Here is a 26,982-nt window from a genome sequence, read left to right as displayed (position 1 = left end):
GTGTACGCTCTGAGCAGTTGGTTAAGGCAGTAGGCATTTAAAAGAGCACTCCTTTGCACATGGTCAGATCTCGCTTTCTGTGTAGACTGCGTATTCTTTCAGCTGGTTTTCTTCACAATTCTCTTTCCACATGGACCGACTGCTTCAAATCGTTCACTGTCATTACAGAAAGGAAGTTGCTGTAAGTACTTCACACTCCATTCAAGAATAGAAATGGAGCTATAATCATCAGACCTTGGATCCAAAATATTTCCTGATCAAAACACGACTAGCTTTTGTCCCTATTCTGATCTTAACCAGTGTCTTTCAGTCACCAGTTTCCCTGTCTCAGATGCGGAAATGAAGGTCTTGTTGAAGGTTCTTACAGCGCTGCGAACGGAAACTTGCCTGAAAACTACTTCGCTTGCTTTACAAATCGATACAGTACCTGGTTTAATATGTGAAAACGATAACCTTCGAAAACAATTATCCCTATCTCACGTCAGAAACTGTCTATATGAACAACATATTTTACCCGAAGTCTGTTATGTGCATTTGTGTTGTGCATTTTTTATTATTGCCGGTCTCTTGTTCATAGCAAAAACTTGCATAGGCCTACTTCTGCCTTCTTTCCCTGTCAACTCCTGCAGCCTCCCCTGCCTCTTCCAACTCTGTGTCCTCATCGCTCTCTCTCTCCTCCCCTCTCCATTTCACTCTGCCTCTCCCCCCTTATTTTCCACCATCTCTCCACTCTGCTTTTCCACTCCCCTCTTTCCTAGTTCCTTTCTTCTCTCCCATGACTGCCTTTAAGCCGTTCTCGCCTCTCTTCCTTCGTTTTCTTCCACGCCCCCTACTCCTTGAACTTATTTTCTCTGTTTCTCCGTGCCTCTTTTGCCCGTCCACTTTCTTATTACGCCTTCATCTTACTTCTCCCACTGCTCTTTGATCCTTATCTTTATTGTTTCACTAAACGTCCGTGCTTCTTCCAGCTCCCTGCTCCTCACACCTTCTTCCCTCTTCACCTCTATGCTTCGCCCTTTGCTTTTTAGCCTCCTTATCCGCTCCCCCTTTGAAACACGACCCCCCCCCTTCTTTCCGACCTGGCCCCCTTTTATTTTCCAGCGATATTTGTCTGCCTCAATGCCCTGCCTCACTTTTTGCCCACTTCCCTCCCTCCGCCTCACGTGTCATCATTCTCCCTCTTTCCCTCTGGCCATTCCTCGCACCCTCATACAACCTACTACACACCTCTTCACTATCCTCTTTCCCCTCAGGCTCTCTCCACCCCCTCGCCTCCTCCCACAGCCCACCTCCTGTGCTGGGGTTCACCCAGCATGATTAGAGCGGCAGACCCTGATGCAGAAGTCTAACTTGGGACCAGGGTTCAATTCCCCGCCTCGGCGGGTCTTGGGCTCAAAAAAATTCCACGGACCTGATAATTCTCGCCGCGGTGCCTATTCTAATCATGGAGTCCCACTCTGTAACTCTGGGCAATAGCTTGCTTAATCTCCACAACGGCCCCCACAACGCTAAGGATGCCTGGCCTCCACCTTGGGGGTGCCCAGGAGTGGACGCCTCACAGGGAAAGCCAGGATGGGTTCCACAGCAGTATTCATACAAGCGCCTTGAGACCCTTGTGGGTGAGTAGTGCGCTACACAAGTATCAATTTACATTTCTTTTTTACTGCTGCTGCCTTTGCTCGCAGCCCCTGGTAGACACATTCTGATCTGTTCTAGCAGCTGGCTGCAGGGGTGCTGGCCCAGTACCGATCACTAAACCAGTGCATACGTGTAGACAAATGTTGTCAGATGACCACCTATATCCCCTGACTTACCTCACAGTACGCTGATAGCTTGTCACAACTTGTTTACAATACTGCAGTGACTTCTCACCCATCCCCGGGCGAACGGCACCATCATAAGGCACAGTATCTATTGGTTATATTAAAAGTGCTTCAGTTTGTAAGCTCGGTAAGGAAGTGCCGCTATATACTTTATTAAATGCCGTACACAAGAGCAACACTTGTTTTAAAATTGAATAATATAATCCTAGATGGTTCTTCTGGTCTGCAAAAGTGGGAAAGGGCAGACAGCTGCCATGATTTATTTCCTTGTGGGAAACCTCCCCTCAAGCACTCCGTTTGACAGTCCGGCAGGAAGGCCTTTGATCACTATCTGTGTCGCCATCTTTTGTTAATCTGCGAGCAGGAGCCCAATCTAAACATTGATTGCTTTTCACCACATGCTGACACACTTAACACTTTCCTCTCAAACCCCAGACACTGGTCTACCTTCTTTGTATGCTTCCTCAACTGCATTTTAAATATATTTACTTTATTCTTCATGCTGACTTCTGATGCTACTTAGGGTCTTACTTCTGCGTCACATACTTTTATGCTTCCCGAGCATAATGCAGTTGTGTACCGTTATGAACTTTCCCTACTGTGTAAGGTAATTTTTCATCAAGCCCAGGTTTTTTGTGCACTCGGATATACCGCACACTACATAACATTGTTTAAATAAGTTACAGTGCGTTCTAGCTTTTTAATATTTTCACTACTGGAACATCATTTTAACGCACTTTTATGCTTCCCTTAATATAGTGCATTTTATTAACAGTTCCAAGTTAATAAACTATTAAACCTTATGTTGTTTTGTGCATTTTAAAGGCACGTTACCACCACCTCCACCACCATGTCCACCACCACTACCACCACCATGTCCACCACCACCACATCCACAATCACTACCTCCACCACATCCACCACCACTACGTCCACCACCACCAAAACCACGACCACCACCACCACATCCACAATCACTACCTCCACCATATCCACCACCACTACGTTCACCACCACCAAATCCACCACCACTACGTCCACCACCACCAAATCCACCACCACGTCCGCCACCACCACCACCACGTCCACCACCACCACGTCCACCACCACCACGTCCACCACCACCACGTCCACCACCACCACGGACAGCACCACCATGGACAGCACCACCATGTCCACCACCATTACCACCACCACCACGTCCACCACCACGTTCACCACCACCACGTCCACCACCACCACGTCAACCACACCCAGCAGCAGCAGCACCACGTCCACCACCACCAGGTCCACCGCCACCACCACGTCCACCGCCACCACCACGTCCACCACCACCACCACGTCCACCACCACCACCACGTCCACGTCCACCACCACGTCCACCACCACCACGTCCACCACCACCACGTCCACCACCACCACCACCACGTCCATCATCACCATGTAAATGTAAATGTGTGTGTCTTGTAAAGCGCACTGCTACCCGGAGGCGTCCTGGCGCTATAGACCGCTGGGGAACCCGTCCTGGCTTTCCCCGTGAGATGTTCCCTCCTGGATATCTCCAAGGTGAAACCAGGCATCCCTGGCGTTTGTGGGGGGCCGTTGTGGAGATGAGGCAAGCTAATGCCCAGAGTTGCCGAGTGTGATCCCTGGTTAGAGTAGGCACCGAGGCGAGAATTATCGAGTCCGCTGACCCTGGTTCACGACCCTGCCGCGTCAGGGATTGAACCCTGGTCCCGGGCCGTCCTCTGCTTCCGGGTCTGCCGCCTCTAACCAGTGAGCCACACCACTCCACCATGTCCACCACCATCACCACACCCACGTCCACCATCACCACGTCCACCACCACGTCCACCACCATGTCCACCACCATGTCCACCACCACCACGTCCACCACCACATCAACCACCACCTCAACGTCCATTACCACCATGTCCACCACCACATCCACCACCTCCACCACGTCCACATCCACCACGTCCACATCCACCACCTCCACCACGTCCACCACCACCACCACGTCCACCACCACATCATCCACCACCACACCCACCTCCACCACCACGTCCCCCCCACCACCACCACCACGTCCACCACCACCATGTCCACCACATCCACCACCACGTCCACCACATCCGCCACCACGTCCACCACCACCATGTCCACCACACCCATGTCCACCACACCCACCACCACCATGTCCATCACCACCACGACGGCCACCACCACGTCCACCATGAGACCACTACCACGTCCACCACCACCACATCCACTACCGCATCCACTACCACCACCAAGTCCACCACTACATCCACCACCACCACCACGTCCACCACCACCACCACATCCACCACCACCATGTCCACCACCACCATGTCCACCACCACTGCGTCCACCACCACCACCGCGTCCACCACCACCACCGCGTCCACCACCACCACCGCGTCCACCACCATGTCCACAACCACCACCACTCCAAATACCACTCAGAGCGACATAGTTACACTGCACTCAATGCAACATACACTCCAAATACCACTCAGTGCCACATAATTACACGCCACATAATTACTCTACTGAATGCAACACACTCCACACAATACCACTGAGTGCCGCATAATGATATGCTACATAATTACACTGATCTCAATGCAATATACACTCCACACAATATCACTCAGTGCCACATAATTATATGCTACATAATTACACTTTGCTCCACGAAATATACACTCCAAATACCACTCAGTGCCACATAATTACACACCACATAACTACACTCTACTGAATACAACGCACACTCCAAACAATACCACTCAGTGCCACATAATTACATCGCCCCTCACTCCCTCACCCCTCACTCCATCGCCCCTCACTCCATCTATCGCCCCTCACTCCACCTATCGTCCTCCCTCTCCCTCCCTCTATCGCATCGCCCTCCCTCTATCGCATCGCCCTCCCTCTATCGCATCGCCCTCCCTCTATCGCATCGCCCTCCCTCTATCGCATCGCCCTCCCTCTATCGCATCGCCCTCCCTCCATCTATCGCCCTCCCTCCATCTATCGCATCGCCCTCCCTCCATCTATCGCCCTCCCTCCATCTATCGCCCTCCCTCCATCTATCGCATCGCCCTCCCTCCATCTATCGCCCTCCCATCTATCGCATCGCCCTCCCTCCATCGCCCTCCCTCTATCTATCGCATCGCCTTCCCTCCATCTATGGCATCGCCCTCCCTCCATCTATCGCCCTCCCTCCATCTATCGCATCGCATCGCCCTCCCTCCACCTATCGCCCTCCCTCCACCTATCGCCCTCCCTCCATCTATCGCATCGCCCTCCCTCCATCTATCGCATCGCCCTCCCTCCATCTATCGCCCTCCCTCCATCTATCGCCCTCCCTCCAACTATCGCATCGCCCTCCCTCCATCTATCGCATCGCCCTCCCTCCCTCCATCTATCGCCCTCCCTCCATCTATCGCCCTCCCTCCATCTATCGCCCTCCTTCCATCTATCGCATCGCCCTCCCTCCATCTATCGCCCTCCCTCCATCTATCGCCCTCCCTCCATCTATCGCATCGCCCTCCCTCCATCTATCGCATCGCCCTCCCTCCATCTATTGCATCGCCCTCCCTCCTTCGCCCTCCCTCCCTCTATCTATCGCATCACCACAACATCACTCAGGGCCACCACAACATCACTCAGGGCCACCACAGCATCACTCAGAGCCACCACAGCATCAATCTGTGCAACCATTCAACAACACCTGGTTCAAATATGTTCTCACAATGTTTCAAGCTTTATTACAAATGTCACAAAAAGATGTTAATATTTCACTTCTGTTCTTGGATTTGTGTCACAATAAAATACACTGGACATAATCTTCACAAAAGTTATTTACAAAAGTTTAAGCTATTGCCATTATAAAATACAATAACTTTTAATAACTTTTATTTAAGTATTAATTATTTAAAAAAATAAAAGCCATTGTTATTTGTAATATTAATACATGTAATTCACGTAAGTACAACACATATTGTATTCCAAATGCTATAGGTGTCACATTCGCGAAAGTTATAACTATTGGCTTTGTAAATGAGAAAGCTATTAATTTCGCTATTTTCAAAACCAACACATAAATATAAAATGTGTCATTTACAATACCAATAGCTCAAAGTTTCCTAATGCGAGACCGATTGCATTGCAAATGCTTGTTCTAGTTATGCTCATTGTAAAGGAATCATACTGGCTCAGAACTACACCTGGGCGTGGATTCTGCATAGACATATTTTGAAAATCTGGTCCTGTGAGATATTATATTCCTCTGACTTCTACTATGTAATTTCATATAGGAGCTGCAGGAAGCGGCAGAGCTGCTAACCCGCCTGAATCAGAATCTCGCTTACTGGGCCGAGAAGACAGGAGAGGTGGAAAAACTAGCATTGGTAAGGAACTCTTTACTACCCTTTAGCAGTGTTTGCATAGATGGGAGAGGTGGAAAAGCTAGCCCTGGTAAGGAAATATTTACTTACCTGTAACAGTATTTGTACTGGCCCTGCCTGAGAAAACATCACTTACACGGGATAGGTGGATAAGCTAGCCCTGGTAAGGAAATCTTTGGTAAGGAAACTGTGTTTGCATAGATAGGAAAGGTGGGTAAACTAGCCCTGGTAAGCAAACCTTTACTTGCCTCTAACAGTGTTAGCACTAGCCCTGCTTAAGAAAACATCACTTAGACAGGATAGGTGGATAAACTAGCCCTGGTAAGGAAATCTTTATTTATCTGTGCGAGAAAGTGCCATTTTAGGTCTCGGCCTGATCCAGCGCATGCGCTGGGCTGGCCGAGACATTTAGTAGCTGCTTAAAAAAGCGCTATCTTGCCGGCCACCAGCTTGCTAGAACGCGCACAAGCACGCATGACGTGCAGAGCACTTTTTACGGTCGCGTGCAACTCTTGTCACCAGCTGTGATTACTTTCACTTTTGCAGCGCCGCGATGTAATGCTGCTGTGCGTATGTTTAAGAGGCCAATGCTTGTTGCAATGGTGCCTGGGAGATTTTGGATATGTATTCTCATTGACTAAGCAGGGCAACTTTACTTTTCTGCCGACTGATTAGTGAAAGACCAATATTTGCACCAAATAAATTACCATTAGCTTTGGCTGGTTTGTTCAAATGCTGGCGTACAATTGCCTGGTGCTCAGGGCAAAATTGATCTGTCATTGGTTAAAAGCATTCTTTTAAGTAATTTATATCACCACGTCATACTTCGACCTACTATTGCCCAATACCAACCTACAGAATATCACCTCCACTATATCCCCTACCCCTGCATCCTCGAGCTATGTGTATATAGATACGTATAGATTTACTAGTCTTAACTCCACTTACTTACAGCCATCTACTTACTTACAGCCACGTCACCTGCGCTTTGAGCTCTTTTGTGGAGGAGTACGGGGTTCTAGCCCCCCGCCAGGCCGGTTTACGCCCCGCACACTCTACGGAGTCCGTAGTACTTTCGGTCCTTGACAACCTCAGGGAGGGAATGGACACCAACCAGACCCAGGCTTTGGTTCTCCTCGATCTCTCAGCCGCCTTTGACACGGTTGATCACACCATCTTGCTTTCCCGTGTCAAGGCGGCGGGGATCGGGGGTACCGCCCTGGTATGGTTATCCTCCTTCCTGAGGGACCACACCCAGGCGGTTCGCCTGGGTGATTTTTCTGCGGACTTCCGGAAAGTTCAGTGCGGGGTCCCCCAAGGCTCCTCCCTTTCACTTCTTCTGTTTAATCTTTACATCGCCCCTCTTATTTTTTCACTGCAGCAAATGGAGGTCACCGTATATAATTATGCGGATGACCTCCAACTTGTCTTTAATCTGTCTTCTTCCCCTGCTTCTGTTCTTAATTTCCAATCTATTATGATTCATATCCGGGACTGGATGAACCACAACCATCTGAAACTCAACCCAGACAAGACTGAGCTGGTGTTGACGGGTGGTTCATCCAGTCCCTGGTCTTCTTTGTTCTGGCCCCCATCCCTAGGCTCTCCACCTGTCCCGTCTACCTCAGTAAAAACATTAGGCATTAAACTTAATTCCCAGCTCACCCTTCACTCCCAGGTTAGTTCTGTGGTGTCCTCTTCTTTTCTTTCACTACGCACTATACGCAAGGTGTCCCGTTTCTTTTCTTTTGACGCTCTGAAACTGATCACCTTGGCAATGGTCATCTCCCGCCTGGATTACGGCAACGCTCTATATGCAAGTATACCTGCATATAGCTTAAGGCGTTTGCAGCAGATCCAGAACCAGGCGGCGCGCCTGGTGTTCAAATTGCCAAAATTCCACCACGTTACTCCCCTCCTCAAGTCTTTACATTGGCTCCCTGTCCGTGAACGTGTCCAGTTTAAGCTTGCCTCTATCACCTTCCAAGCACAACTGGGCACGGCACCGGCTTTTATCTCATCTGAGATCATTCCCTATGTTCCTACTAGGGAACTGCGCTCATCCACTCAATCCCTCCTCACAGTCCTGCGGTTCCGGAGGAAGAAATGGGGAGGATCGAAATTTGTGACCCTTGCTCCACTCTTTTGGAATTCCCTGCCTCTAGAGCTTAGAGCCTTAACTCTCTATCCGCAATTCCGGAAACAGCTTAAAGCTCATTTGTTTGCAAAATCTTTTAATTAGTCCACTAGCTGTCTTGTTTTCCTTTTTATTTAACCTCCGCCATTCCCTCCCAGATATCTGTCAGTTGCAGCGCCATGAAACCGCTGGTGAACGTGCGCTATATAAATAATTTCAAATTCAAATTCAAATACTTATCGTGACAATACAGCGGTAGGCGATCGAGTGGAGGCAATATTTATGTCACACAAGACATGGCCTGCAATAGAGTGACTCCGACCATGTAACTAGGCTCTCCTAAAATGTAATGAATCCATCCACACCTATTTTAACACATCTCAATTTAGAATAAATTACGACGTCATTTAGAAAGGCACTACGCTTTGATGTTGTGTGTACCTTTGCTGTAGAATGTGATGCTGTCAGTAATGTTTCCTAAAGAGTAGGTTGTCCTAGCTCTTAGCAGACATTACTGAGTTCCTGTTTCCGCCAACAGCGAAGTGGAAAGAACCATTCTTGGAGAAGTCAAAATAACGTATGAAATCAATTGAGAGACTGTACAACCGCGCAACTCCGACAAACCAGCAGTGACTATTCGGGTGTAAATGTTATGCACCTAGTCAGCGCCTTTGACATCCTGTCTCGTGCGCGCATAACGTTCCATGAATTAATCTCGCTTGCGTGCACCTCAACCGCTGCATTTCTCACAAGTGCCTACAAGGCTGTTCCACCGGGCGTAGTGAGCGCACATTTGCTGCAGCGAAACCTGCTTAGAGACAGAACACCTCCACCCCGTACATCACTACTACAAAAACATACAATAAAACAAGCGTAATTAATGGTTGAATGAGAATTTGCCTAGCCTTGGTGCTGGTAAGTTCCAATTCTATTAAGGACTCGGAGGCGAGGATTATGCCTTACTTTCTTCACTTTATTTCTCAGAGCAGCAAGAAAAACATGTAAAAAACTACTTTTCCCATGAACATCAGGGAAAAAACAGGAAACTGAACAGTAAGTCCTTTCTCAGTCTCTATGCACCGGCAGCAACCATCATGCCTTGCAACCACTTCCTCTTTCTTCGCGCGAAGCACTCTGTCCGTCAACTTCACGCATCCTGTTTCGGTCCATCAGTCCCTGGAAGAAAATATCAGAGTTAGGACCCGATCTCTAGGAACATCAGGTACATAATACAATTCAGGTAAGAACAGTACCATTAAGAACTGCATGAAAACCACGTAAATAGATTACTTACGGTCCATACGGGGAGGGGTCACTTCCAGGAAGTCCCAGGGGGGGATAATCCTCGCCTCCGAGTCCTTAATAGAATTGGAGCTTACCAGCACCAAGGCTAGGCAAATTCTCATTCTATGGCAGGACCGGAGGCTTCGGATTATGCCAGTTCAAAGCTTATCGACCACAAGCCGAGCCACTTCTATTACTGGCTTAAAATAAAACCTCTTGAAGGTGGAGTCCGAGGACCAGTCCGCGGCCCTCATCAGGTCCTCCAACCAAGCCCCCAGCGCAAAGGCTTTCGAGGCCATGGCTCCCCTAGCTGAATGAGCACCAAACTGTTTTGTGTCAATCCCCGCCTCCTGCATTACCCAACGCACCCATCTGGCGATGGTCGGGGAAGAAACAGCCTTGTACGGTTTCCGTAGGGCAATCAGTAATTGTCGCTCACCCGGAGGGCGAGTATCCTCAGTCATATCCTCATATGCACGGAGGCACTGCACAACACACAGCTTTGGGGAATCCGGGAAGGCCGGATACGAAATAACCCTCGTAAGGGTCTTGGTCCTCCTGCTGACCGTAAAGGACACCCCTTCAGGGGAGAAAGTCCGCGCTGAAAAATCAAGCACCCGCACGTCAGAGACTCTTCTGCAGGAAATCAGACATAATAGCATTGCCAGTTTAGCAGAGAGCTCTTTGCGGGACAAAAACCTATTCGGTTGCCAGGATAGAAACAAATTCAAAACCCTGTTGACGTCCCAGAGGACTGAATACCTCGGTTCGGGGGGCAACGAGAGGCGAACCCCTCTCAACAGCCTACAAACCAGAGGGTGCTCCCCAATCGGGGAACCCTGAACCAGGTCATGCCCCGCCGAAATGGCCGAGCGGAAGGTATTGAGGGACCTATAGGCCAAGCCCTCATCCACCAAGTCGGCTAGGAAATTAAGGACAAAGACTACATCCGCCCCCACGGGATCGAGACCCCGTCGCACACACCAGTGACGCCACCTGTGCCATGCAGACCGGTATCTCTTGGTGGTGCTGTCCGCCCATGCCTTTGAGAGCAGATCCTCTGCCTTTCCCGAAAGGCCTGGGAGAGACCAGCGACGCCGGAGATCCGCCATGCCATCATCCTCAGTGAACCTTCCTGAACCAACCTGTGGGGGTTCCCGTCCGGGTTCAGGAGAATGTGAGGAGAGTGGGGGAGTAGGATTGGAAAATCCCAAGAAAGTTCCAGAAGAACCGGAAACCAGACTTGAGACCTCCAACAAGGCGTGATCATCACCACCTGCGCTGACTGACGGCGCAACAACGCCGACACCCTCGTGATCATGGAGAACGGGGGAAACGCATAACCCTGTTTGCTCGACCAGTCCTGGAGGAACGCATCCGTCGCCTCCGCCGACGGGTCTGGGCGCCAGCTGAAATATCTCGGCAGTTGATGGTCCAGCCGCGAGGCGAACAGATCCACCGAGAACGGGCCCCACCGGGCCATCAGTTGGGAAAATACCTCCGGGTCCAGCTTCCAAACGCTGGCATCCAGGAGATGGCGGGAGTGCCAATCTGCCACCTCGTTCTGGCGGCCCGGCAAATACTCCGCCGTGACCGAGACCTGATGGTCTAGGCAGAAGTGCCAGAAGTCCCGCGCTAGATCCGCTAGCATCTTGGATCTGGTGCCACCCAGATGGTTGATATATCGGACTGCAGACACGTTGTCCATCCGTAGAAGAACACACAACTGCACCCGCTCCTTGGTCCAGCACTGGACCGCAAAGGAGCCTGCCAGCAATTCTAAGCAGTTGATGTGTAAAGACTGCTCGTGGGGAGACCAGGCGCCGCCGGTGGAGAACTCTCCGCACCGGGCCCCCCAACCTGCGCGACTGGCGTCCAACTCTATGACAATGTCGGGAGCCGACCCAAATATGGCACGACCATTCCAGGCCTCCATGTGCGTCAGCCACCAGCGCATTTTGTCCCTCACCTCCGCAGACAGCATGATCAGCTACCAGTACGTGAGGCCCTGCCTGAGGTGGTACGCCTTCAGCCGCTGCATCGCCCGGTAATGGAGCGGCCCCGGGAAGATGGCCTGAATCGAAGATGACAACAGGCCCACAGAGTCTGGCGCAACTCGTGGCGAATCTTGCCTATTTTCCGTGCGGGGAGACTCCAGGTAGCCGAAACCGAGTCTATGCTGAAACCAAGGAAGGTTGCGCACTGAGCTGGGACCAGGAGGGATTTCTTCTCGTTTATCACAAACCCTAGACCCTGCAACAGGTCCACTGCAAACTGCAATTGGGCCCTCAAGCGCTTCGGACACTGATCCATGAAAAGCATATCGTCTAGATACACTATCAATCTGACACCGCGAGCCCGTAAAGCTTCTACCGCGGGGTGGAGTACCTTTGTGAAACACCACGGCGCGGAAGAGAGCCCGAAGGGCAGCGTGGTGAACTCGTACACCTGACCGTCCCACTTGAATTGGAGGAAACGGCGGTGAGGAGGGAAAATCGGGACCGCCAGGTAGGCGTCCTTCAAATCGAGCCGGACCATCCAATCGGCCGGCCGCAGCACGTCCCGCAGGAGGTGGATTCCCTCCATCTTGAAATGGCGGTAAATTAGCCACTCGTTGAACTCTTTGAGATTGATAACCGGACGGCGGCCTCCATCTACTTTGTCGACCAAGAGATTGCTGAGGAAGCCGTCCGGGTGTTCGCATGCGCGGCAAATCGCCCCTTTGTGAAGGAGGGCGGAAACCTCGTCTCGCACCAAAGCCGCATCGCGCTGCGAAAAGGTAATGGGGCGCGGCTGCTGGGGACGGCCATGGAATTCCAGCTGAAAGCCCTGAACCGTCTGTAGTACCCAGGCGTCCTTGGTAAGGGAAAGCCATGCAGGGAAGAACTGCGCCAGGCGGCCTCCCACCCGTAAAGTCGCAGAAGGCAGAACACTCACCTCGTCCACCTTGCTGTTGGCCTCGATAGACACCACGTCCTCTGAACTTCTGACCCCTGGTGGGGTAAAAGTTATTGAACTTGGAGCCATGGTCCTGTCCATGTCCACGTCCGGAGCCTTGGCCTCTGTCGGAGGGAGCACCCCGGCCGAACGAGCGGCCCCTGCCTCGTCCGGCCCCTTCGAAAACCCGAGGGGCAAACACCTTTTTTATGTTGGACTGGGCCCGGTCCAAAGACGTAAACGTCGCAACGAACTTGCCCAATTCCTTAATAAAAGGATCGCCGAATAAACCGCCCTGCGCCACGGCGCCCGCCTCCGAAGAAGCGAGGTCACCCAGTTTGGGGTCGATTTTGATTAGCAGCGACCTCCTCCTCTCAGTAGAGAGCGCGCAGTTAGCATTTCCGAGGAACACGATGGCCCGCTGCGCCCAATTTGAGAGCACCTCTGGGGAAATGGCGTCCCCCGACACCTTAGCCTCCTCCGCCATGTCGAGGATTTTAGTCAAGGGGCCCACTGCGTCAAGCAGCTTGTCCTGGCACGTGCGCCAGGACCGGTCGATGCCCTTTCGGGGGTCTTTTACAAATTTCGCCAGAAAAGTGGCCATCTTTGGGTCTATATCTGGGGTCATGGCCACTTTCCCCTCTAGGGAAGGTCTGGGACACTCCGCCCTAAGACGGCTGCGAGCGTCCTTGTCCACCGGCTTATGGAGACGGTTCGCTACATACGCAGCCACCTTGTCACCCGGCACCCATTCGGAGGAGCGCGGGTGAACGATTTTGTCCGGGTCCAACATGTCTGAAGGGGCCGCGGACGTAGAAGGCTGCTGGGAAGGCAGCCATGATCTAGAGGAACAGGCCTCCTCCTCCTCCGAATCCGGAGAGTCGTCATCCTGCCTTGGCTCTGGGGACATGGTACGGGGAGTAACCGGAGCGACAATCGCCGGCTGAGCGGGAACAGGTAGCGGTTCCTCAAGCGCCTTGAAGGCGTGCCGGACCTTGTCAAAGGCGACAGGGTCGATCCCCTCAACGCAAGCCTTTTTAGGCGGGGGGGGGAGTGTTGACGGGGAAGGATCCGAGCTCGGAGTTGGCGCCGGAATGAGGGCCGCAATTTTTGCGTACGCCTCGTCTAAACGCGCGTCAGGCGTTGTTCTAGCGGTTCCATAGCCTGATCCACCGCTTTATAAATGGAATCGTCCACCGCCTGGTAGAAATCCTCATCCCAGGCGGCATAAGAGAGAGGGTCTTCCTCATGGTACCGGCCTGACTCTCCCTGCATGATGAGTTAAATTAGGCTCCACAGGAGAGAGGTACAGCGCAGCCAATAACAAGACCCCTAAGGGCACAATATGGATCTGGGCAACCCAGAGGATGTGGCGGCCCAAAGGCACAAATTACGGGACTAGCCCAGGGAACGCACAGCCCTCTGCTTCCTAGGGCGCTACCCAGCATGCGTTCCCAAGCGCTGCGCACCAGCGCCAATTACGACCCGGTGAGGGTGTTCAATAAACCAAATACAACCCACTCGGGGCGTCAGAATTGAAGGGAAACCTAATTTCAACCCCGGAGGGAGTCAGCACTGGGTAGCAAGGGACAGCGCCAAAGCTGCAGAAAAACGCGAACTAAAGCGCGCCTGACGCAGAGAAAGCGCTGCCCCCTAGCGGCGCTCCTAGCGCACCGCACTCTGCTGGGGCTGCAAATCGCGTAAGGAGCGCAGGAGCGTCCCGCGATGCCAAAGGGGACCTGTAGGGGTCGCAAAACCAGCGCCAACACAAATCAACGCGTTGCCCACACAATCCCACATAAACCCAGGAGAAGAGAGAAAAAACCACTTAACTTGCTGCTGAGCAGCGAAGGAAGAGGAAGTGGTTGCAAGGCATGATGGTTGCTGCCGGTGCATAGAGACTGAGAAAGGACTTACTGTTCAGTTTCCTGTTTTTTCCCTGATGTTCATGGGAAAAGTAGTTTTTTACATGTTTTTCTTGCTGCTGTGAGAAATAAAGTGAAGAAAGTAAGGCATAATCCGAAGCCTCCGGTCCTGCCATAGAATTTCGCAGTTCGATTTATTCCACGCTATGCACAGTCGAAATAAAAAATTAGTTGGAAAATATAAGTTGATCTGTTTAGTGCGCTCAATTAACTTGCATTGCCGCATTGTCTAAAGTGACTTATCTCTTGAATGTATGGCATATTTACTGTTAACTACCAGTTGTAAATATACTGCAATCTCTCAATGTAATTTGACAAATCACGAGCCGGGTGTGAAGTAATCTCTTCTGTTCACGCTGAGTTTGAGGCCGCAAGGAACACATGACGGCGACCTAGCTGCACATAGACAACAAATGCATCCCCAAGTCAATTGTGAAAGCAGACGATGTCAAAACAGAGACCAGCAATCGCCTGCCTACTTAATTACCTCTAGGCCCATCAACATTCGACTTGAAAGACGACATGCTGGAAACCAACGTCCACACAACAGCAGGTTTACAACACCAGCCAGTGCAGTGGAAATAAAAAGTCCCCATAAAAGACCTTACAACACTAACCTACACGCAGCTAAAACCCTCTCGATTCCTGTGCAGCCGATGAAACTTAGCGTAGACGAAGGAAAGTCAGGGGCAGCCAAAACAAATGAAAGCACTTATGAACCCAGTACATGATTTGTATTATACCCAGGCACAATGCAATTCCTGTGCCCATGGACGTCCACAGAAATTGTTCCAGGGGGGGCTAACCTGGCAAATGAAGGGGCATGGCTAATGTTAATCAATAGGGGCGGGGCTAAAATGGCAGACAATCAGGATCAAGTAATACTCAGGCCAAGCTGAGACAAGCCTTGGCATGACCATTAGGTCTCGCATTTGGGACCTTATAAGTATTTAGTTATGCAGCACAATATCCTTGGTGCAACAACATCAACTGTTGCGTGGCTAAACACTTATAAGGTCCCAAAGGTGAGACCTATTGGCTGTGCCAATGCTTGTTTGCATGGTTAGCACCCACTTTTTACCTGGTTTTTATGTGGTTTCAATTGTAGTGCATAGGGTCCCTGTGCTAGTGCTTCTTCCCTAAAAACAAATCCCCAATTGGTACTTCTACCCCCTGGAAGTCCCTAGTAAATGGTACCCTGCGTACCTAGGGCCTGGGAGCGGAAGAGGTTCCATCAGGACCCCCCTCACTGGGACCATGACGCTGCCCTTGCAGCTTGCAGGCCCCCGTGAGGGAGAAAGCAACAAAGTTGATAGGGCACCCTGCCTGGGGGCCATGCCAGCTAGCACTGCCTGAAGACATAGGTACTTTAGGGAAGGGGTCCCAGTACACATTCATTCAAAATAGAGAGAATATTAGATTAAAATAAACAAGAAAAACATGAAGAAATACAATAAAGGCCAGATAGGTACACTGTTGTTTAATCACAATGTGCCTTTGGAAAATCACAAAAGCATTGCATATTTTATACAATAAACATTTGTGCCCCAAAAGGTGAAGGCAAGGGGATAGGTGAGGGTATAAATGAAAGTTAGTGCAAGGACTGGAAATAATGCAGTGTAGGTTGGGAGACCCTGATCAACATAAAATGCCAGTTAATGGCTTCAACATAGAACCGCAGTACAATGCAACACATGTCCACAACTTTTACAGAACCATGCTGAGAGCCTTTTAGTCGGTGCTTCCTAGTTCAATGCAAAAGCTGGCGGGTGTGTAGGTTGTCAACGTTTCGACCCCGAAATATTAGTAGGTATCACTTGAACCTTAAACCGTGTCTTCCTCAGGACAGAAGTGGCGTGGGGGAGGGGGCAAGTTTCCTAGAGCGAGGAATAAAGATTCATGCTTGTGGACGCATGGATGTGAATTAAAACAAAGGAAACGGGAGAGAACAAAATTGTAGGCGAGAACAAGAGCTTCTCGCCCACACTAACACTAATTGAGCACTTTGGGTTTTACATTAAACCCTGTATACTTTTGGTGAACCCCTGGACTCTCTGCACGGTATTACCACCTAGTGGCAATATCCTATACAGAGCCAACTTCCTACAACCTGTAACCGTGTTTGCACTAGCCCTATTTGAGAAAACATTACTTAGACGGGATAGGTGGATAAACTAGCCCTGGTAAGGACGTCTTTACTTGTACTGTTTGCACTGGCCCTGACAAAGAAAACAGTACTTACCTATGACTTTAGCCATAGTAGGGAGAGCTTTACCTGTAACACTTTGCACTATCCCCTGTAATTTCAATTCCCTAGGTGTGCATCTTTTTAATTACGGATGATAAATATCAGAGCAACCCATTTTCACACTCTTGTGTAGCTGCCCTTCTGAATTCATCTGTTTACAAAGTCTCTGTCCGACATTGGCAGTATGACATCACATTGACACCTGATCCTGTGTGCACAGCATGACATCACATTGACACCTGATCCTGTGTGCACAGCGTGACATCACATTGACACCTGATCCTGTGTGCACAGCATGGCATCACATTGACACCTGATCCTGTGTGCACAGCATGACATCACATTGACACCTGATCCTGTGTGCACAGCATGACATCACATTGACACCTGATCCTGTGTGCACAGTATGACATCATTGACACCTGATCCTGTGTGCACAGCATGACATCACATTGACACCTGATCCTGTGTGCACAGCATGACATCACATTGACACCTGATCCTGTGAGCACAGCATGACATCACATTGACACCTGATCCTGTGTGCACAGCATGACATCACATTGACACCTGATCCTGTGTGCACAGTATGACATCATTGACACCTGATCCTGTGTGCACAGCATGACATCACATTGACACCTGATCCTGTGTGCACAGCATGACATCACATTGACATCTGATCCTGTGTGCACAGTATGACATCATTGACACCTGATCCTGTGTGCACAGCATGGCATCACATTGACACCTGATCCTGTGTGCACAGCATGACTTCATATTGACACCTGATCCTGTGCGCACAGCATGACATCACATTGACACCTGATCCTGTGTGCACAGCATGACATCACATCGACATCTGATCCTGTGTGCACAGTATGACATCATTGACACCTGATCCTGTGTGCACAGTATGACATCATTGACACCTGATCCTGTGTGCACAGCATGGCATCACATTGACACCTGATCCTGTGTGCACAGCATGACTTCATATTGACACCTGATCCTGTGAGCACAGCATGACATCACATTGACACCTGATCCTGTGTGCACAGCATGACATCACATTGACACCTGATCCTGTGTGCACAGCATGACATCACATTGACACCTGATCCTGTGTGCACAGCGTGACATCACATTGACACCTGATCCTGTGTGCACAGCATGGCATCACATTGACACCTGATCCTGTGTGCACAGCATGACATCACATTGACACCTGATCCTGTGTGCACAGCATGACATCACATTGACACCTGATCCTGTGTGCACAGTATGACATCATTGACACCTGATCCTGTGTGCACAGCATGACATCACATTGACACCTGATCCTGTGTGCACAGCATGACATCACATTGACACCTGATCCTGTGAGCACAGCATGACATCACATTGACACCTGATCCTGTGTGCACAGCATGACATCACATTGACACCTGATCCTGTGTGCACAGTATGACATCATTGACACCTGATCCTGTGTGCACAGCATGACATCACATTGACACCTGATCCTGTGTGCACAGCATGACATCACATCGACATCTGATCCTGTGTGCACAGTATGACATCATTGACACCTGATCCTGTGTGCACAGCATGGCATCACATTGACACCTGATCCTGTGTGCACAGCATGACTTCATATTGACACCTGATCCTGTGCGCACAGCATGACATCACATTGACACCTGATCCTGTGTGCACAGCATGACATCACATCGACATCTGATCCTGTGTGCACAGTATGACATCATTGACACCTGATCCTGTGTGCACAGCATGGCATCACATTGACACCTGATCCTGTGTGCACAGCATGACTTCATATTGACACCTGCTCCTGTGTGCACAGCATGGCATCACATTGACACCTGATCCTGTGTAAGTAAAGTAAGTAAGTAAGTAAATTTTATTTAGCATAGTTAATTAAAACCATTGTAGTACAAAATCAGAATAAAATATATTTTTTAAAACTACATACTTGATAAAACCAGCATAGCGCAATCACAGTTTCTCTGTTCATTTTAGACACAAAATTGCATCCTATTAAATTAATCTTTTAAAATTGGTACAGTTTTGTTTTATAATATAGTGTAGAGTCAGATTCAAGTTGTGACTTTTTCTTTCCCGGTGCTTTCATATTTCTCATTAAGTTAGCCATGACGATAGATGCCGTTTTGTTTTATTGAACTGTATGGAGACCTTTAGGGATCAGTTATTGGCATTTTCTTTTCCACTGCCTTCATAAATTTCACAAAACTACAGTTCAACTGTGGGTCCTGTGATGCAAAACAGGCAAGAACTGCATTCCTTCGTGTGCGTATCCTACGTCGATTAAAGTGGTGTTTCAACAGATATGTCCGTTCATCCAACAGTTTCCCACAGGAGCATAGCAAGTGCAGCATGTCCTCTTTTACTAAGCCGCATAACCGACAGAGGGAGCCTGCTTTGTCTTTTAGCCAGTGTGAGAAGTGTTGAATGCAGGGTAGCAGGCCCAACCTATACTTTAAGAAATACATTAAACGGTTTTGGCATAACCCAAACCAAAGTAGCTCTGTGGTGCTTTTGTTGAATAAGAGTTAAGGGTCCTCCAGCCATGCGTTCTTTTCGAAAGGGCTGCCTGCCTTATCTTGAACCCACGAGAGTTGTTTGATTGATTTCTTGACCAGATTTTTGAGCATTGTGTGATATGTTGAGGTATCCCAAAGCTGCTTTAAGCCCGTATTTGCCAGGCTGCTTATAAGGTACTTGGCTGCTGGTGAGGAAAGGTGTTGCTCTAGCTCCGTCCATAGGTACTCATTTAGAGTTCCTTGTTTGGATTTCCTCACTTTGTCCCAGGCAGAAATATAGGCCCCCTGTTTTGCCAGGAGCTGTTGTTGAATACCGAACTCGAGCCTGATTTGTGCTGGGGAGGTTCGCTTGGGCAGGCTAAAAATGATTCTGTATGCAGCTGTAATTGTATTGTCAAGGGTCTTTGCGTCTCTGCCTCTCTGTACCTCGCTCCCATAGGTAATTGTTGGCAAAAGTTTAGCACAGATTACTTGTACCAGAGGTAAAAGAGAGGGCCCAGAGAGTTTGCTGTTTAATATTTTTAAAGAGATTGCCAAAGCAAGCCCTTTTCCTCTGATGCTCGTTCTCTGTGCAGTAAACTGTCCGCTGTTATCGATCTTTACTCCTAGGTATTTGTACGTCGACGTATCTTCAACTCGTGTGTTGTTCCAGAACCACGATATAGATTTTCTTTTGTTCTTGCTAATGGTCATCGACTGGGTTTTCTCCAAATTTATTGTCAGTTCGTTTGCTTCAGAATAGCTGTGTGTTATATTCACAAGGTGTTGTAGCCCTACCTTTGTGTGACTTTTTAGGACTATATCGTCTGCGTATAGAAGACACGGTCGTTGGAGCCCTCCTAATTTGGGAGTGTGAGAGTTACAGCTGTTTAGGATCGGTACAAGGTCACCTAAAAACAGATTGAATAGAGTGGGGGCCAAGACGCAGCCCTGTTTGAGGCCCTTATTGGTCTGTATGCGCCTTGAAAGAAATGATCCTTCCCCCACCTTTATCTGAACCCAGGTCTCTGTATGAAGGTTAATAAGCAGATCCAGCAGATGCCTCGGAATCCCCCAGCCATTCAGTTTAGACCATAAAATGTTCCGATTTATGTGATCAAAGACAGCCTTGTAGTCTCTGAAACAAAAGTGGATGGGCATTTTGTTTGATTCAGCCTTATCTATTAGCATACCCATAGTTAAAATATTGGTCATTGTGCCAACTGATTTGGCAAAGCCTGTCTGGTTGATTGGAATTAGGGATTTCTCTATGGCCCATGCCTGCAATTCCTCCAACAGTATGCCTGCAAAATACTTTGCCTCATTATCAATTAGGCCACCAATCGATAGTTTTGTGGGAGAGCCTTGTCCCCTGCCTTAAAAATTGGAGAGATGATAGAGCCCTTCCAGGAGCCTGGCAAGATGTTATAATGTCTAATCTAAAAAAAAAAGGGGGTTCGAGAGCTACTACCCAACCGTTCGTGTCTTGTTTGTAAAGAATTGGCGGGATTCCATTTGGTCCTGGAGCTCCCTCTCTTCTTCCTTTCTTAATTTGGCTCTTAATTATGCTTTGTAGATTTCACAATTCGTCATTTAAAATTGAATTCTGACCATCTTGGATGCTGATGTGCATTTGGGGTGATTGTGCTTTGTATTCTTTAAGATTTTCCATCACACGATCTGGTATTAACACCTGGTTATTTCCCATAGCCTGATTAAAATGATTTCCAAGATAACTTGCCCATGTTTCTTCTGTGATATTGGATGAAACCCCATTCTGCATAGGTCTTATGAGGGAGTTTATGGTTTTCCAAAACCTTGCCCCATCGTTCCGTTTGGTGTCAGAATGAAGTCTTGCCCACATGTTATCCTCCATGGATATATTGGCTTCCCATTTTAATTTTTTCAATGATGCTTTCAGTTTCCGTAAGTGGTCATGCTTCACTATATCCATGGGTTTCTGCTGAAGTTCTCACATTGTGTGATAAATTGATGTTTTTGTGCCTCTAATTTTTTCTTTATACTCTCGAGTAAACTTTTTCATACTGCCACAGCCTAGTTTTACGTATGTCTTCGGTCTTGTAGCGTAGATGGACATGGTTTTTGTGAATTGTTCCCATTTCACAATTTCACTACATCCTCTGCGGGCCCCAAAGTGCTGTTTTGCCCTTTCTATTAAAGTTTCATCAGTTGCTGCCGAGTATTTGATTTTTTTAAAGTTAACGGTATAGACCGACTCTTTTGGTGCGTTGGATAGCTCAAATTTAGGCTTCACAATCTCCAGGGCGATTTCTTGAGGACAGTGATCACTGTCTGTTTTTTTACCTATCCGAAAAGATGTCGTGTATTGAAAAAAAGGTAGTGAGATAAAAGTGTAGTCCAGTATACTACTTGTTCTTGTTGAGTGAAATGTTGAAGCCGAAGGGCTGTGTCCAACAAACCTTCCATTTAGAGCTCTGATGTTAAAATTTTACAATTCTTCTAAAATCTGATTTCCTAGTTTTGTTTGTTTGGATACTTGCGACTTCCCTTGTAGTGGGATATCCCAAATTGAATTTTGAGTTAGGATCACATCTTCTTGCGAGATGCCCATGAGGTTGAGATTAAAATCCCCAGTGAGCATAAGATTTGTTGTGGGTCTTTCCCTTATGCACTCCTCCAAGAAGTTGCATAGTTCTTTGGCTGCCTTTGTTTTCTTTTTGGGATGGACATAGGCGTTGACCAAGGTAAAGTCAATATCAACATTACCTGGTTTTAGTTGCGCCAAAGGAAAGTTTACTGCCAATGACCCAATAGAAGATGGTCCAACTTCTTTTACTATGAGGGTACTTGTGACTGATACATATATTACTAGGCCACCTTGGAGGTGCCCGTATTTGGCTGTCCTTTTTGCACTAGTGAAGAAACGTAAATATCCCTGGAGATGTGGGGGATCTGCAAGCCATGTCTCTTGTAGTGCCACAATATCGAAAGATCTTATGTAGTCTACGAACTCTGAGTCAGATATTTTAGTGGCTAGGCCGTTGATATTCCACGAACATATACGTAATAGGTCATGCTTGCTCTCACTTGAGTTTAGGCCGGTTTGTCATTTGTTGTTATTTATTGTTCTGGCAATCCATTTTAGGTCTGACAATCCAGTTGGTAATGTCTTATCATCTCCGATCCGTCGAGTGATACCGGTATGTTGGTCATTTCTTGTTCCGCATGACCCTACCGCTCCTCTGAGAACAGAAGTTCTGGGGCTTTTTGCAGTGTCCTGGTCCTCCAACTTTGCCACCAGAATTAGTATTTCTGGATATCTTGGCTTTATGTATGGGTTAATTGTTATCCCCCAATTTTTGAAAATCTCTGCTTCTGCTTGTATTTTCTGAGAGATTGCTATAGTGGCCCAAGTTGCTTTAGTTTTTTCTCTACCCCTACCATCATCGTCTATGAATTCGATTGAGACCAGATCAGAGCTTTTCACTTCTACCAGAGAGGGGATGTGAGATAACAGCCGTAGGATGTTACCTCTATTAAGTGTATCATGCCTTCCTTTCGAGATGTAACCCGGATTGAACCATGTGGCACGTTTTGCATTCCTTTGTTCGTTTATGATCCCACTCCCTTTGTAAATTTGGCCTAGTGATTTGGGCTCAACTCTCCAAGCCAAGGGGGGTAGCACGTGGGATCCGAAGTCTTTGTGGATGCTGGTTCTTCTTCTATCTGATCAGCCCATGTGTGTACGGACGGAGTCGCTTGAGTGATGGTGGATAGTTGACTATCCGTCGACCCTTTGCACTTCCCTAACTTTTTGGGTTTCGAGTTGTTCCCAGACCTTTTACCCAGAATGTGTTCTTGCTTGATAGTTTGTATGAGATTAGAACTAGTCATCGTGCTACTTTTTGGTTGCCGTTTCAGGTCAGATTCAGGAGATGCTTTACTGTCCCCGGAGGGTTGGATGCATATGATCAGCCTATCTTGTAATGCGGCTTCTGGATCTTCATGCGTAGTATTTCCAAGTGTTTCCAAGTTCTCGATTGTTTGCCCCTTTCTGTTGGTGATTTGATTTGATGCTATTACCTCTACAGGAGACTCTGGTGTGCTAATGCCTCCCTCAAGTTGGAGTATGCTTTGTTCTACAACAGGCGTTCTCCCAAAGAGATGCATAAAACCTTCGCGGTTAGAATGTGTTTTATATTTCCTGCCTCTACGTTTTTTTGCTCGTCTTTGTTTAGCGTTCATTTTTGTATCTGTATTGACTTCTCCCAAGGTTTCAGGAAATAGATGACGTAAATGTTCCAATTTCACTGGCCTCTATACTTTTGGATATATGGGATAGTGTGTCTTTTGTTTTGGAGTGTCCTTGTTTGTTTGTTTCCAGCAATTCTGTATTCCTTGAGATTTCTATTTCTTCTCCAAAATGACCATCGCAAGGATTGGTTTGTTGACACTGAGCAGACCTTTTAAGCTGTATGCACAGATCGCTCAGTATTGTTGGGAGTGTAGACAGTTTTTCAATAATTGGGCCGCATCCACATCCACCTCTGTTGCTCCTATTTACGTCTTGCGATTGGTCAAGCTTGTTTTGAAGAAGCGTGTTTAGCGTGCCCAGCTTCCCGTCGATGGCAACCACAAGTACAGCCAATGTATCTAATAGCGTTAATTGAGTGTCCATTTTATCTGATTGGTATTGAAGGGCTTCTACCAGGAGTTGTATTGTTTTTAGCAGGCTAGGCCAAGCGCTTTCGTGCTTTATATGTTTTGGGGTTTCTTCTTGACTACCTGGAGTTGTATTACGATTTTGACCCCCCTTTAGCGTGCCCGGATCCTCCGCCGTTGTTCCTGGAAACCTTCAGTTGTCTTAATCAATGTATTTGCACTCATCCCACTTCTGCTCTTGTCTTGGGAGTATGCAGCAATGAGATCTTCCCACTCTTCCTTTCCCAGGTATGAGGATATTTCTATCACCTCTGACGGAGGAGTTGTTGGCCTGTCTACTTTGTCTATCTTCCTCCCAGACCTCGGTGTTCTATTATAGTCAATCCCTTGTGCGTTGTATGATGTAGCTGGGACTGCCAGAGATAATTCATTCTCTTTCCAGTGCTCCTTTACGCTCATCTCCTTATTTTTAGTATCACTGAAGTGCTTTGTTGCCTCTTGGCTTCTTTGTTCGCAGATCGTTAGTGCGTCGATTTCGATACGCGTGTCGATACGCGTGCTGATTATATTTTCCTCACAAAGTGGACAGCTGCTCTCAACAGTGTCACAGATGTCTATTTGGCTGTTATCTAATTTGTCTACTGACAGATCTTTTGGCATCATTGGTCCTGTGTACTTGGATTAGGTTGGTTTCTAATACAATTTTTCCTCCGACCTTTTTCCCAGTGGTTGTAGTATCCTGTGCCATCCAGCTTTTGTTGCGCTGAGGGGTTGATGTTATTTGCGGTAAGCTTCTAGCTGTAGGGCTAGGGCTTCCCTTGCTGTTGTTGTCATTCTGTATGCCAATGAACTGTAAAGGCTGGGATGGTTCAAAAGGTGTCTGTAGGCCTGATAATTCTTTGGTGTTTAGAAGTAAGGTGTCCCCCGCGTTTTTTAAGAAGCAGAACTTTGTGTATATTTTTGGCTGAAACATAGTTTGGCAGTTTTTTGTTTTACTACTCTTTTCTGTTTTTGTTGTTTGCTCGCTTCTTGAGCTATTTGTATCTGATTTGTCTGATGTTATGTCAATTAATGAGCAATCGCTCTGTGTTGTCCGCCTGGTTTTGATTGGTGGTTCCTCCCTGGTCCCATCAAGCGTTTTGGACGTTCGTTTGCGTTTTTTTTATACCACCTTTGCTCATAGGACCTCCTCGGACGCGTCCTGACCTCATGCTGCCCTGGTCAAATCTTTCGGCTGGCAAGATTGCAGGGCCAGCAGACAAAAAGACGGAAGACGACCTTGATGATCCGATCGGCGCAGTTTCCAACTACACCTCCAGTGCACCTCGCTCAACTGGGCTTGTTGGCAGGCTGGCGGTGCGGGCAGGTACTCAGGAACCAGCAAATTGTGGGCTGAACTGGGATACGAGGGTCTCTACGTAACTAGGGGGCTCCTTGGGCTCCTTCCCCCTGCCACATCCACACTTCGCTGCCCCACAACAAGAGAGCTGCAGCTTACCTCCCAACCTGACTGCAATACACAGAGGGGCCGCAAAAGAGCCGCACGCACCTCCAGCTGCCAGCCACCGCCGACCTCTAGCCTCGAACCTCGAACAGAGCCGTCAGCCGTCAGCAGGCAGCCAACAGGTAACCGGTAGAGGTAAAGGTGCTGCGGGAGGGCTCAGATCCGATCTGCCAGGTGCCTGGTGCACGGTAGCCGCACGCGTCAGACTTTTGCAGAGTTTTGTGAGGTTTTGGCCAGGCTCGGCCATGCTCTGCTCAAAGGGTTTCCTCACCCAAGTTACAATGTCAGAGCGTTCAGAGCGTACGACGGGCTGCGGCTCACAGCGGCTCCCAGCGTGGCTTCCAGCAGCAGCTGTGGCTTCCAGCAGCAGCAGCAGCGGCGGCGGCGCGTAGCTCCTCCCTCGTTCTCAATCTCGGCAATCCTATCCGACTGAGAAAGGTTTGCTGAGTGTGAGTCTCTCGGAGTCTGTGCACAGCATGACATCACATTGACACCTGATCCTGTGTGCAGAGCATGCCATCACATTGACACCTGATCCTGTGTGCAGAGCATGACATCACATTGACACCTGATCCTGTGTGCAGAGCATGACATCACATTGACACCTTATCCTGTGTGCACAGCATGACATCACATTGACACCTGATCCTGTGTGCACAGCATATCACATTGACACTTGACCCTGTGTGCACAGCATGACATCACACTGGCAGCTTATCCTGTGTGCACAGCATGACTTCATATTAGCAGCTGATCCTGTGAGCTCAGCGTGACATCACATTGGCACCTGATCCTGTGTGCGTAGCGTGACCTCACATTGACACTTGATCCTGTGTAGACAGCATGACATCACATTGACACCTGACCCTGTGTGCACAGCATGACATCACACTGGCAGCTTATCCTGTGTGCACAGGATGACATCATATTGGCAGCTGATCCTGTGAGCTCAGCGTGACATCACATTGGCACCTGATCCTGTGTGCCCAGCATGACATCACATTGACACCTGATCCTGTGTGCGCAGCATGACATCACATTGACACCTGATGCTGTGTAGACAGCATGACATCACATTGACACCTGACCCTGTGTGCACAGCATGACATCACACTGGCAGCTTATCCTGTGTGCACAGCATGACATCATATTGGCAGCTGATCCTGTGAGCTCAGCGTGACATCACATTGGCACCTGATCCTGTGTGCGTAGCGTGACCTCACATTGACAGCTGATCCTGTGTGCGTAGCGTGACCTCACATTGACAGCTGATCCTGTGTGCGTAGCGTGACCTCACATTGACAGCTGATCCTGTGTGCGCAGCATGACATCACATTGGCACCTGATCCTATGTGCGCAGCGTGACATCACATTGACACCTGATCCTGTGTGCGTAGCGTGACCTCACACTGACACCTGATCCTGTGTAGGCAGCATGACATCACATTGACACCTGACCCTGTGTGCACAGCATGAC

At 48.7% G+C, this 26,982-nt stretch overlaps 1 protein-coding gene across 1 annotated transcript in view; it reads left to right on the top strand.

The window, feature by feature from the left end:
* The window catches only part of LOC147665686 (uncharacterized), a 59,938-nt gene that overhangs the window by 19,530 nt on the left and 13,426 nt on the right, over positions 1-26,982 (top strand). Inside the window, exon 2 of the mRNA XM_086949594.1 lies at positions 6,173-6,265. Coding sequence (XP_086805720.1) covers positions 6,173-6,265 — 93 coding nt within the window. The remainder of the gene's footprint in view (positions 1-6,172; positions 6,266-26,982) is intronic.

Source organism: Lissotriton vulgaris, unplaced genomic scaffold (assembly GCF_964263255.1).
Source record: "Lissotriton vulgaris unplaced genomic scaffold, aLisVul1.2 SCAFFOLD_510, whole genome shotgun sequence".
NCBI lineage: Eukaryota > Metazoa > Chordata > Amphibia > Caudata > Salamandridae > Lissotriton > Lissotriton vulgaris.
Note: the sequence above shows the minus strand (reverse complement) of the source record. Positions and strands in the feature narration are given on the sequence as shown.